Source organism: Erithacus rubecula (assembly GCF_903797595.1).
Source record: "Erithacus rubecula genome assembly, chromosome: 10".
In the NCBI taxonomy this organism is placed as follows: domain Eukaryota; kingdom Metazoa; phylum Chordata; class Aves; order Passeriformes; family Muscicapidae; genus Erithacus; species Erithacus rubecula.
The window spans coordinates 28740615-28754784 of NC_136662.1; the positions used below are offsets into that span (position 1 = coordinate 28740615).

The 14170-nt window shown below is 51.1% G+C and overlaps 1 protein-coding gene across 1 annotated transcript in view; it reads left to right on the plus strand.

Moving 5' to 3' along the window:
• ASTN1 (astrotactin 1) overlaps positions 1-14170 on the plus strand; it is a 54373-nt gene that overhangs the window by 22076 nt on the left and 18127 nt on the right. Inside the window, 12 exon segments of the mRNA XM_079314633.1 lie at positions 2237-2308; positions 2310-2600; positions 2602-2632; positions 3365-3511; positions 3955-4035; positions 4038-4061; positions 5065-5129; positions 5131-5164; positions 5167-5214; positions 6047-6214; positions 6402-6489; positions 14146-14168. Coding sequence (XP_079170759.1) covers positions 2237-2308; positions 2310-2600; positions 2602-2632; positions 3365-3511; positions 3955-4035; positions 4038-4061; positions 5065-5129; positions 5131-5164; positions 5167-5214; positions 6047-6214; positions 6402-6489; positions 14146-14168 — 1072 coding nt within the window.

The window sequence follows — 14170 nt, forward strand, 5'->3', positions numbered from 1 at the left end:
CACTCCCAAAACCATCTTGCACCATTGGTCTTGGTCCTCTTGGGCACTGCTCTATCCCAAGATCAAGGCTTGTTATTGAGCTGATGGAAAGGATACCTGCAATTCACTGCTGTCATACCAAAATGGGCAAATGCAGAGTCCTCCTCTGCCCTTTTGTCCCCATCACTCTCCACTCCAACAGCCTCCTTATTCCCTGACAAACAGAAGTTGGCTTTTGTGCTAGGAGTCAGGATCACGTGGCGTTTTCAAGGCTGATTTTCTTTCTCTCCCTGTGGTTGCCAAGGGAAGAAGTGTGAGTGAGGAATTGTATCCATCGTGACCAAGGTCTCTCATGGACTGGGTGAGGACCACTCCCACACCCTTCTAGTGCAGGGCTCCTCTCACAGCCATCACATGGATACTGCACTGGGGGGAATAAGAACGGGATTTCTCTGCTCCTGTGGAGGGAAAACAGGGCTATGGGGTGGTGGTCTGACCCTCTCCAATAGGCAGTATGTGTGGGAGACTTCAGTTCTGGTTTTCATGCTCCTCTCAGAGCCTCTTGAAATCTCAAGAGTGCACAGGCTGATTTTCTCAGGGATAATTTGAGCTCTCAGACTATTGGGGCAGAAGAAGTTTCATTTCAATGAAATAACAAGTCTCTTTTGTGAACCCACAGCCACTGCCTGAAAAAAATGAACATCCACCAGATTTGAGCTCCAGCTTGGTCTGTCCTGTTCACCAGCACAGGCACATAGCAGAGCTCGCTGTGTTGGGAGGATTTAATGTGCATACAGAGGGTGAAGGAAAACCAGCAATGCCCTGGAATTCCTCCTACCTGCTTGTCATGCCTTCTGCAGGACTTTCTCTAGGGTGATGCTGAACCATGACAGAGGAGGCCATCTCTAATGGGGATGGATTCCCACTTATTCATGGATCACAGGAGTTCATAGGGATTGGAGCATGATACAGAATTAGGCTTCCACTTTGCCACTAAAAATTCTGCACAACCATGTCAGGCATTTTATACCAAGGCATGTAGGGGTGGAATTAGACTGATACAGAGAGGAGATATTGGGAAGAAATTCTTCCCTCTGCAAGTTGCATGACCCTGGCACAGACCTGTGGCTTCCCCATCTCTGGGAGTGTTAAAGGCCAGGCTGGACAGGATTTGTCTCTGCTGTTGGCAAAGGCATTGGAATGAGGTGAATTTTAAGGTCCCTACGAATCAAAACCATTGTAGGATTCTATTTCTGTGATCCAGGGCTGGTTTTCAGCCCCAGCAAGATTTTCTGGCTCCCTGGCCAGAAAGATGCCAGCCAGCCCTCCGGAAAGTTGGGAAGGAGGCGGGGAAGGTGCATCACAGCTCCATTATTTTGGAAATGAAAGTAGGTTAAACTGTAGTGGCCATTAAACTTCCTTTTCCAGCTGCCTCTCCTGCTTCTCATTCAATAATTCCCTTAATGTTTTAGCCTAATGGAGCAGATTATCACTATTATTTTATTTTCTCAAGATCACCTGTTGCATAGAAAAGAGGAGGGAGACCAGAGCTGTGGATGGACTCTGAGCTCTTAGCTGGCTCCACATGCTTTTTATTGTTATTATTGTTATTATTCCTGGCAGACTGTGTGTAAGGGGCCAGTTTGGGGCTTTCATCTCAGCATCCTCTATCTGTGTACCGTGACATCTTGAAGAGTGATCTTGGGGGATGGTGGCAAGATGGCAGGGCCAGTGCAGTTTTGGGATCCATCCCTGTGGGACAGGAGCTTTTTCAGCCTCTTTCTCCAAACGTGTTCCCCAAACAGCACTTCAGTCATCTGTCTGTCTCAAGCTTTGATCTCTTTTAATCTGTGCTGCAATTTCTGCCGGATACCCTGGGAAAATCTGCCTGGATTGGGAGTGACAGCATTGAAACTGGTTGGAAATGGGTCAGAAAAAGTTGCCCGTAGGAGCATTTGCCTGGAATAAAGCTGATCTCTGTTTTCAAAGGCAGGAGGGTGAAACTAAACATGCCTTGCTTTAAATGCTGCTTTTTCACGCCCGGGTGGAGACTTCAAAACCGGTGCAGCCTGAGGCAGGCTCCAGCTGGTGCCCTCGGCCAGCACTGGGAGCTCCTGGTGCCAGCACACCTTTGTGATCAGGCTCCCCTCTGCAACACCTTTGCTTCGGCCACCCGGAGCACCCCGGGGTGTTCGCTGTGGGCGTCCCTGCCCGATGGCAGGCCCTGGCCGATCCCCGCTCCCGTGTGTGCCCGCAGGGAGGGATGATCGCCCTGCTGCTCTCCATCCTCTGCCTGGTGATGATCCTCTACACGCGCCGGCGCTGGTGCAAAGCGGCGCCGCGTGCCGCAGCCCCAGAAGAGCGCCAGCGCCGAGGCGGCCAACGAGATCCACTACATCCCGTCGGTGCTGATCGGGGGCCACGGGCGGGAGAGCCTGCGCAACGCCCGCGTGCAGGGCCACAACTCCAGCGGCACGCTCAGCATCCGCGAGACGCCCATCCTGGACGGCTACGAGTACGACATCACCGACCTGCGGCACCACCTGCAGCGCGAGTGCATGAACGGCGGCGAGGACTTCGCCAGCCAGGTCACCCGCACCCTGGACTCGCTGCAGGGCTGCAAACGAGAAGGCCAGCATGGACCTCACACCAGGTGGGCGTGGGCTGAGCTGGCTCCTTCAAGCTTGCCTTCTCTCCCCACTTCTGTGCATGTGTTTTCCCTGTTTCTCTGCGTTTTTGTTGGGTGTGAAATGGTGGTGGTATCCTGAAGGCACTTCCATTGCTGGGAGACCTTGTAGCCAGTTGAAGGCAGTCCTGCTGAGTGGGACGTGGCTGGGACGGTGCAACTTTGTGCTTTCCACGGCCTGACAGAGAACCAGAATGGGGTTCCCTCCGTGCTATCCCATCGAGACCCCAAACTTTCCTTTTGTATGCCCAGATTGCTGGTGTCTTCTTCAGCAATTTTTTAACTGTCATCAGTATAATTCAGAGTTAACGCTGTATTCTGGTCACCAGCAAGGATTCTTTGAGGCTTATAACAAACCTATTCTTTGGTTATATCACTAACTGAGCCATCCAACTAGAACTTTCCCAATTGAGACAATAGTTTGGGAAGATCATCGTGTGTGCCTAAAGCTCTCCTGCATATGAAGAAGTGCCCTAAGAAGCTGAGTGGTAAAATTCAACTTTTGGCTAGTTTGGTGGAGGTGTCAGTCCTCTTCAGGATTTGAGCTGTTCATGAGTGTGCACTTGGGGCAGCTCAGCTCATTCCACCCCTTAATCACCTCAGGGTGATCTGGAGGTGAATCCAAGGAAACCTTTCTCTCACCTGCATGTTTTACAAATCTTTATCCCTGAAATATTTTGCCTTCTGCTTCCTGCTTAGGGAGCGATAACGCCAAGCTGTCCCTGATGAACAAGTACAAGGACAACATCATTGCCACCAGCCCCGTGGACTCCAACCACCAGCAGGCCACGCTGCTGTCCCACACCTCCAGCAGCCAGCGCAAGCGCATTAACAACAAAGCACGAGGTAGGGCGGTCCCTGGGGGGACCGGGTGCCTCGGGCTGCACCCTCCCACATTCCAGCCTCCCACCCTCTCCTGGGATGGAGGAATGGGACCAGAGTGGGAGAGTGCATGGAAAAGAGGGTTTGGGTGGGGAGAAACTGAAAATGTGGTGCCTGCAAGGATGCAGATGATGTTGGGCTGGTTGGTTGCGAAGATGCCGATGGTGCTTGCCCCAGTAAATACTGCAGGATACTGGCACAGCTTTGGGGAAAAGTTGCAAGGTAATCAGTGGTGGGGGGGTCATGCTTTGTGTGGTGGGAAGGGGAGCAGATGCAGTCCCTGCTGCACCTGGCAGATGAAGCTTCTGGTCTTTAGTGCAAGGCTTTCCCTGAAGGGTGGTAGGATGCCAAGGTTTGGGGTGGCACGGTGCCAACCCCTCCATGACTACACTCAGTGTCCCCTGCAGCTGGCTCAGCCTTTCTCAACCCCGAGGGGGACTCAGGGACAGAGGCAGACACCGATCCCCAGCTGACCTTCTACACAGACCCTCGCGGAGCCGGAGGCGCAGCCGAGGTGGGTGCGGGTGCAGCGGTGGGTGATGAGCCATGACCCCTCTTGCCTTATTTGCTGCTGCTTCTCTGGGTTGGGGGACTTTGCATTGGCAAAAAGATGGAAACCTAAGAGCAATCCAGCTGCCGCAGGCAGGCACCAGTCCCTGCTTTGCAGCAGGCTGCTGTTGCTCTCCAGTGGAGTTTCTCAGCAGAGGATGAAATGTATTTTGATGTTTTGCTGGAGGCTTCTGCTGGGCACTGGTGTATATTAATGAGGAACACACTTCAAAGCTGGCCCGTGCGTTCCCATGCCGCTGCAGCACTGTGCACATACCAGCTGCGTGTGCAGCAGAGGATGGGGCAGGAGTCTGCCCCATCGCCCTGCATTGTTCCTTTGGGAGGTTTCCTCTTCCCAAGGAAAGTTAGTGTCTGTTTTCGCTTGTTGAGCCTCGTTTGCTGGATAATGCTTTGTTTTTCTGGGAGTGGCAAGACTGGGAGCCGTCTCCTTCAGCTGATGCTGGAAGGCTGATTCAGGCTTTGTCTCCAGCCAGTTTGTTTTCCACGCAAGCTTTTTCAGCTGAAAGATTAAAAGTCAAAGACCTGCATGCCCTGAGCAGTTAGGTCTCTCTGTTGCTTTTTCAAGAGCATCTATGAACCTGTTGTCATGACAAAATTAACCCGAAGGAGTGGAGAAAACCAGGATGCTGCATTTACCTTTTTTTCCTAATATCGCTGCTCTGCTTTAAAGCTCTTGTGCTGCAAAGTTCTCAGCATGCTGCAGTGCAGGGTGTGGGAGAGCCAGGGCTCTGGGAATCAGGAGGATCTTGGCTACAGTGGGAGAGAGGGATGGAGAGTCCATGGCAAAGGCCGCTTCATGTTCTTCAAAGTGATTCCATTTGATTCAATTGATGCTGGATTTCCAGGGGGCTGGGCAGGGTCTCTGCATCCTGAGGTCCCCTGGCTGTACCCAAAGATCTTCCTGGTCCCACAGGTGTCAGGTTTGACTGTGCTCCTGTGTTTTGCAGTGGGGTCCCCCCGAAGCCCTGTGAACAAGACAACGCTGACCCTCATCAGCGTGACAAGCTGTGTTCATCAGCCTGGTGTGCTCTTCCCACATGAACTGCCCCTTGTTGTCAAGATCACCCTCCATGTCCCTGAGCACCTGATTGCTGATGGTGAGCACCACATGGTCTTACCCATTTCTTCCTGCCCCACTCTGTAAGATTTGATGGAGGAGAGGGGGGGAATGATGGGCAGGATGGGTGCAGGACAGAGGGGACAGGTGTGGATAGGTGCACCAGTGTGGGGCAGAGGGAATGGACATGGGAGTGAGGCTATGGACATGGGACAGAGGGGATGGGTGGAAGACAGAGGGGGATGGAGGGAGTGGTTCATGACAGAGAGGATTGGTGTGAGGTGGAAGGTACCATGGTGGGAGCAAGGGATGGAGTGGTACAGGATGGAGGGGATAGGCACGGACAGGAGAGAGACGCACAAGATGGCTGTTGGGCACAGGGCTTCAGGATGGAGGGGATGGGCATAGGGCCAAGGAGATTATTGTGGGTTGGAGGAGAGTGGTATGGCATTAAATGCACCATTGTGAAATGAAGGACATTGTGGGACAGAGGGATCAGATGTCAGTGTGGGACCAAGGGGAAGGGTGTGGGAGGAAGAGTAGCTGCTGTGGGACAGAGGGGAATGGCACAGAATGGAGGAAAGCTCTCATGGGAATAGAGAAGACAGGTATGGCATGGAGGGAACTGTCATATGGCAGACAGGATGGGCTCAGGACAGAGGACTCCTTGTGGGACAGAAGGGACTGTTGAGGTCAGAGGGTACTTTCTCAGGATGGAGTGAATGGGGGATGGAGGGATCCCATTGGGCAGAAGACAGGGATCCATCACAGGATGGGGGTAAACATCATGGGATGGATGGGAGGCAGGGCACCATCACAGGATGGAGGGTACAGCAGCAGGTTGCTGTCCCTGACTCCCTTTGTCTCGGCAGGAAGCCGGTTCATCCTGCTGGAGGGCAGCCAGCTGGATGCCAGCGACTGGCTGAACCCAGCACAGGTCGTCCTCTTCTCCCAGCAAAACTCCAGCGGGCCCTGGGCCCTGGACCTCTGTGCCCGGCGCCTCCTCGACCCCTGTGAGCACCAGTGTGACCCCGAGACTGGTGAGTGCTCCTGAGGCTGGGGTGGGCTGGTGAGCTCGCCTCTGCCTCCTCACCCAGCTGTGGTGAGAAGGTGCAGTAGGCAGCTGCCTGGTGTCCTGGCGTGGCTGCAGGCTGCACTTGGCAGGGAAGCACATGGAAAGCCTTGCCTGTGTGTTCCCCCATGTCCCTCATGTCCCTGTCTCCACAGGGGAATGTCTCTGCTATGAAGGTTACATGAAGGACCCTGTGCACAAGCATCTCTGCATTCGGAACGAATGGGGAACGAACCAGGGTGAGTGCCCAGGCTTGGAGTGCCCTCACATGCAGAGTGACCTCACAGGAACTGCTGGGCTTCCACAGCTCATTACCACAGCTGTGGTGACTCCTTGGATGGCAGAGTTAGGGGCACCTCGGTGAACTGTAAGGTCAGCACACAGCTAGGCTCTGCAGCAGGTCTGCAGGAGGCAAGGATTCTGTTCTTTGAGATAATCGGGAATGATGTGCAAGAGACCATTGTCACATTTTAGAGTAAACACCCCTGGAAAAGATCGAGACTGTTCCTCCCACTCTTGTGTGCACCATCTTGGGTGTCCTCTGCTTTGTAGGGCTTTCATTTTGGGTGTGTGAGGCATCAGAGGAGGGCTGAGGTTGGGCTGAGGTCCCCATTGAAAACTGGGAAAATTAACTGCTTTGATATCGTGGCTGAGGGAACAGAGAAGTCACCATCTACTCCGAGCCTTACATACCTGGAGGTGCTAGAGGAAATTTTTCTGATGTTTCAGCAGCAATTTGGTGATAGATACTGAAAGTTCCCATCTCTGTGGCCCTCAAGGGGGCGCTCCATCTATCCCTCAACTCTGGGTCTGTGACATGCATCTGGAGCCTCCCAGGACTGGCTGGAGGGTATGTGCAGAAAGCCAAGACATCCCCAAATTCAGAGGTCCCACATGCACTGACATCTCCAAACCCTTTTTTCCCCCTGATCTCATTACACTGCAGCTGGATTGGTGGTGGCCCTGCACGTGTCAGGATGCCCTCTCTGAAGTTATTAGTCTTCACAGTGGGAAGAGAAAAATCATCAAAGGCAGGGTTGGATCTCCCCTGCCGTGCTGCAGTGCTGGGGGTGGCAGCAGCAGGGGCTGTCGGCGCCAGATCCCTGCTGTGTCCCTTTTAACTGGGACCCTGGGGAGAGCACTGCTGCTCCATCTCCAGCCCCCTCTCTGCTTTTTATCATATTAAAGGCAATTTAACTGAACCCAGTGTGGAGCACCATCTGTGTTAGACAAATTGTTGCTCTGCGTGCCCTGAGCCAGGGCACAGGTGGCCCCATGCTGGGGATGTGCTTTGTGTGTGGTGATGGTCCCCAAACCTCTGCAAGGTACCACTGCTGGAGTAGGGAAGTACAGCTCCTTGTCCTGTTTGTCTCCAGGGGCCAGTGGCCAAGAGGAATGTCCCCAGCTCCTTTGTGCCATCTCATAAGAGGCATTGAGTGATGGGCTGGGATGTGTGGGAGGTTATATCCCCTGCCAGGGATTTCCCTGCTTTGGGAGGTGTCGTGTTTAAGAGTGTCTCACAGTGGGCTGGAGAGAGGCCACTGCCACCCAGGGCCACATATGGCTTTGGTGCCAACTTCTGCCTCCATCAGAGCAGTGTGTTGGGCCCACCACCTTGCAAAAGTGAATTGTCAAATAACTTTGTACATCGAGGCTAGTAATAAAAATGGATAAGCACTGCAGAGGAACATTTGTTTCCTGACCCTCTGCTTTTCCTTTGCTCCTGAGTGTGGGTCTGCAACTTCACACTTTTGTTCCATGCACACTGCTCTTCTCCAGCTTTTTCCTGATTTAGCTTCTACACTTTCTTAAGGCAAAGTGAAGAAAAAGATGCTTCTTTCAAGTAAATTGGGAAAAAATATAGATGGTAACAGGCAAGCCAAGGGCAATAAGAACCAGTATATTCCTGAAGCCCCTTGGGCCTGTTTGTATCTCCTGATCCAGCTTTGGTCTCAGTAATGCCCACTTGAAAGGTGCTCAGGACCTCCTCTGTTCCACTGGGGGATTTGGGGTTGCTTTTTTAGACCTATCTCCGGCCTGATGGTCCCACAGGAGCTTTTTCTCTTTTCTCCTGCAAGAGGATTCAAACCTGGTCAGACATCTTGTCTTGTGTTTCTTCTTATAAACCAGAGTTGACTATTGCAAATTATGCAGCATTTCCAAATATTTTTGTTTGGGGCAGAGAAAGCTGGCAGTTCTCTTTTTCTGCTATGCAATGCAGCCCTAGACCATGGTGGGACTGTCAAAGTTCTTCTGCCCTTCTCTGGGCTCTTGAGAAGCTCCAATGCTGCAGTGTCACCATCCTTAGGAATCTCTCTCAAGCCTCTTGAAACTGGGGTAATTTGTGTTTCTTCATTGAACTTTGTCAGTTTTTCTCTTTCATGAAATGGTTGCAGCTGAAACCACAACTTCACCATCCCTACCTGCAGCTTCCACTATTTTTAGGGGCCTAGAAAGCATGTTCACACAAACCATCATGAGGGCAGCTTGTTGTTTGAGAGTTTATTTCCTTTTTTGCGCTCTGTTCCTGATGTCCAGGTGCTGCTTAGTGCAGCTCTGCCTGAAGGGCTTGTGGTGGTGGAGGTCCCTTTTGCATCAACTTTTGGCCTCCACAAGGTCATGACTGTGATGAAGTCTCTTTGGACTAGGAGCTCTGTTTAACTGAGTAACTTGTAGCTGTAAGCTGGTATTTATGTTTTTTGGGGTAGAGGTCAAGCTGCCATGTTGTCTTTTGTTGGGCTCATCAGCTCACTTCCAATTCCAGCCCAACCAGGTAGCCTGCAGGCTCGCCTGAAAAAATGTCTGCAAATCTTGGTCTCTCCCCATCTCAAGGTGAGATCAGCTGTGCCTGAAGCATTTCTGAATACATTTGTCTAGTATGCTCTGAGCCCTCCAATATTGAAGTGGTGTACTGCTGCAACAAGTCAGTCCCCAGGAAACCACATTGATGCTTGGTCAACAAAGCAGGATTTGCCAAATTCCTTGGCAAACTTGGGAATGAACCTGTTCTGGATGTGACCAGCTCTGTTTTCCCCAGGTGGCCCTTTTATCTGAAAACTCATTTCAGCCCTTTATCTTTTGCCATTGGTTTGTTTTTATTTACAGTGATGACAAGTTGACTTGGTGTCTGTTCACTCAGTAGCATCTAATTTTGCTCATGAAGGCAAGCTCATCTTTGTACTTTATTGGTGAAGAAAGCAGTGAGAAGCTTTTGTGTTGTGTATATTTTAGATACAGACTGAGATCCAGCCTCCACACTGCATCTTTTACCCAACGTGTCCAGACCCTAAATCTTCAGTTTTTCAGAAACTCAGATCTTTTTGATCATGGGTAGCAGATGCATTTGATCAGCTGCTTTTTTGGGTTTGTGGGGTTTTTTTTGTGGGTTTTTTTTGGGTTTTTTTTTTTTTTGGTTGGTTTTTTTTGGTTGGTTTTGTTTTGGTGTGTGTGTGTGCTGCTTTCGCCTGTTTTAAACAAATCTGTCTGGTGCTGTTTGTGTGCTCAGAGTTTGTCTCCCTACTTTGATATGCATTGTTAATTAGCTGCATTTTGACTCTTACTCTGATGTTCCCCGAGTCAGATGCAGTTTCTAGCAATTCTACCAGCCACACTTCATCTTCTCTCATCAAACCAAATTTCTGCAGTTCTTTCTGTGGTATAACTTGGCCAGAAAGTCAAATCAGTGCATTCTGTCTTTAGTTAATAAGCTGTTACCTGCCTGCATTTGTACTTTTTCATCCCAGCCCTTAGATCCATCTCACATGTGGCTTTCCCCTCCCTACATGCAGTTCCCCAGGTGCACTTTTCAGCCTCCCCGTTGAGATTTAAGGTGCTCTGCATCAAGAAGTCTTTATCAATGTGCTCTTTCAACCTTGTGATGGGCTTCACTCTCGCCTGGGGAGGATTTAAGGCAGTTTAAGGTGACATGGTGAACACTTCAGACTGGGTGCTCTCATCCTGCTGTAACTATTGGGAAACTGTCCCACCCCAGTCTTGCTCCCCCACCCAAAGCCTTGCAGATGTTTTTTTCCAGCACAGGGCCCGAATTTGAGCATCAGTCTGTACCCTGCTCACCCAGCTCCCCTCCCATTCCCCTCCCCTCCCCCCCCATTCCTGCCTCTTCCACACACAGATATCCCCATGCTGGCAGTGCCCCTGCTCGACTTATCCCCCCCATCCCAGAGAAGTGCAAGAGACACACCGAAGTGACTACAACACCACTTTTCCTGCTTAAGGTCTTCCTTTTTCTCTCTTTTTCTTTCCCCCACCCCTTTTTCTTTTTTTTTTCCTTTGCCTCTGTCCATCCCCTGCTGTGTGCCTCGGCTTTGCAGGCTGAAGGACAGCCTGATAAAAAGCTCCTCGTTCTTTCAGATCCTTTCATGAAGCCACCCATCCGCCTCCTCCTCCCGCCTCATTCTCCTCGTAGATTTACGGGCAGCCCGGGAAGAAAGTGCCAGCATTAGCATCTTTAATAAAGAGCTGCTTCAAGGGGTGGGAGGGGTGGGAGGGGAGTGGGCTGGGAACGGGGGAGGCGTTGGCAGCTGGAACCCGAGCAAAGCTGGTGCAAAAGAAAGTGAAGCTGGGGAGGAGCCCTGATGGGCATTGCCAATTGGAGATGTCACTTGATGCGCACGTGACACCTGCTCTCTGCTCTTCTGCTCTCATCGTGGTTCTGGGTCTCCATGGGTCCCCACTTTGGGGTGCAGTGGAGCACAGGTGTTGTGGGGATGCTTTGGTCCATTCAACCTGGGCATGGCCATCCTTGTGCTCCAGACTGGTTGGAAACACTGAAAAGCACAAAAGGTTGGGGAACCAGATGTGAAGTCACCTATTCCAGCATATAACAACCAACCACTTTCTCCTTCAGTGACATTTCAGTCACACTCCCATGCATCAACTTCTTGTGCCTTCTGCAAAGATGCTCTCCAGCCTCTTGCCAGCTCCCCTCAAACCAGCTGCTCCAAGGTAGCTCATGGTGGTTGTATTCTGCCAGTACTGGTTTTGTTCCTCATCCACCCATCTTTGTGTGGAAGAGTTGTGCATGCAGTGGGGTCAAGCTGGAGCACAGTTGCTAATGCTACAGGTCAGCCTGGCCTCATCCCCTGGGGGCTGCAGTTTAAGCATGGCCAGGACCCTGTTGAGCTGGTTCCAAGCATTACCAGCATCATCAGGTTTGAAGGCCTTAGCAGGTGTTTTATGAGCTTCCACTCAAGCTCATATGTAGAGCAAAGCATCCAGATAATGGTCCATCTAGAAAGACAAGAGGCTTAAGATTGACCTAGAGATCCACTGGCAACACTTTGACCTGAGAACTTGCTTGCTGAGTGTAGGAAATTTGCTGGTTCTCAGGTGTCCGGTTATCCCTCATTTTGTTGTTCAGATGCCTACCTGAGTGCCAAGGCTTGCAAGAAGCTGAGAGCTGTCATTTCTGGCCCATTAAATCCAGCCTGATCAGCTGCAGAGTTGCTGATCAGTGCCACTTTTCTTTGTGAGCTCTGAAGGCTATGCAGTCACAATACCCAACAGGAATAACCCAAACCAGAGCAGCAAGGTGCCTCCAGTGATGGCAAAAAGCAGGGATGAGACATCCATGTAGGGAAGGACACATCCATGTGGGAGGGAAGCAGCCATGTGGGGAGGGAGACAGCAATGTGGGGGGACACACAAGGAAGAAGGAGGTGAAACAGTGACAGAGGCACCAGGGGCAGAAGGCAACAACGGGGGAGTAAGGCGTGCCTTTGGGAGGAGATGCTGCCCTGTTTCTCTGCAGCAGAAGGCACAAGTCAGCAAGAGTGCATGGGTGGAAATACCAGTGCTGAGCTTCTAGAGAGCTTCCTTGGAGATGAGGATGGGTACGTGTCCTTGTTGAGCTGGAGTTCTTACGTGGAGGATTCTCAGAACCTTTCTGCAGAAGGTCCATCCTCACAGAGCGTGGTGCCTGGCAGCACTGACTCTCCCTTGCCATGTAGGGATGTAGCTAAAGGGAACATGCATTTAAGGGACTTTTTTTGACCCCAAGTGGAGGGAAACTGTGACTGGCTGAAGAGATGCCACATGTCTCCCTGGAGCACAGAAACCTCCTCCCTGGATCAAAGCCTCATCACTTTATACAAGGACATATAGCATTAGGACCAGGGGTAATGGGTTCAAACTGACAGAAAGATTTGATTAGATGTTAGGATGAAATTCTTCACTGTGAGGGTGGTGAGGCCCTGGCAAAGATTACCCAGAGAAGCTATAGCTGCCCCATCCCTGGAAGTGTTCAAGGCCAGGCTGAATGGAACTTGAAGCAACCTGGTCTAGTGAAAGAGGGGTAGGATTAGATGATCTTTAAAGTCCTTTTCAACCCTGGCCATTCTGGGACTCTATGATTACAAGAATTTCAGACACATTTGGAAATTGCATTCTGGGTGGACACAGCATGGCTTGGGTGCTGATTTCCATCTCCCAGGTCAGTCCAAACATACTGGCTCCGTGTCCTGGGTGTGTTGGCATCCCTGGGCTCACAGATGGGATGCCAGGCAGAGGTCTGGCATCCCTGTGCTCCTACAGCACCTGCCTCAGCACTGAGCTCTGCTGCAAGCCAAGAGCAGCTCTCCACAGCCACTTTTCCACCCGAGTTGATGGGGAACAATAGCTCTGTTCTATAGAGCCTCTGCCTGTGTTCTGGCCTGGCGTGCTCCTCAGAAGCAAGAATAAAACCCATCTGCAGGAGCACTGGAAGGTGGGAGAGTGAAGCATTGGAGGGTTGGTGAGACAAGGAGCACATCTCTTTCTGGATGAAGCTGGCCTCATTCAAGACAATCCGATTGTGAGCTGAATGTAATCCCCAGCTCCCAGTTGACCAGACAGGAAAATGGCATTGTATCCCAATGGAGGAATGAGAAGTCGTGCTGTAATCCTGCAGTCAGGATTTTTAAAATTATTATTTTTGTCCTTGCTGAAATAACTTCAGATGAGAAATTAAACTGCTTGTGCAGGAGAGCTGTAATTGCCTGGAGAGAAAATCCCTGGCTTGTCACTGGCACCTGACACTCTTGACTCTGAATTTTAGCAGCAGTGATGAGATGGGATAGAAAATCTCCTGTCCCCAGCTCTGAGCTCTTGCAAAAGGGATTTGGAGTCTTAGGGTTTGGGGGCAGAGTTCATGTTGCTTGATTCAAAGCCCACCATGGCTGGGTCTCTTGTTTTCTCATCTTCTGCAAGTGATGGTCTGCCAGCAGGCTGTGCTGCTGGGAGTTCATGTCCCCAAGTGTCATGGCCATGGGTGTCCCACTGAAAGGCTCTAGCCTTCAAATCTTGGTGGCTTATCACTCATCACCCTGTGCTATATACAGCAGCAGGAGGGAGGGGATGGGGCCACCAGCTCTCCAGCCTCCTGCTTGGCTCTACACTTCCACTTTGTCTTGCAGCCTACTTGCAAAGCTCCCTCTCCTGGGACTGTGAAACACAAGGGCAATAAGGCAGTTGGTGTCACTGGGGTCCCAGATTTGATGTTCTCCCTGGCAAAAACCTCACAGAGAAAGGGTCCAGCTGTGGTTTTTGTTTTCATTTTGCAATTCAATATCTGTAAGGTAAATCCCTAAAACAGGACCTGGCAGGTGGTACCAACACAAAGGGGTGGGGGGATGGTTAGAGTGGTACCAAACCCCAAAGTAATAGTTGTAACACCACTGACCTATTGTCAGGTTGTGGCTGGGATGAGAATCTGATGATGTTGGGACCCAGAGTTAAGATCTCAGATCTGAGGCTATTTTATCATGTTGTCCTGGCTACCCTAGGAGTCATCCTAGCCTAGGACCCTTCTGCCTGTGAGTTGAGGGCTAAGCAGGAGAAGCATTTTGGGCTTGAGCAGCAGTGGGATCGATGCTGGTGTGTGCTGCTGGGTTTCTTTTCCAGGCCTTGGCCATACACCATCTTCCAG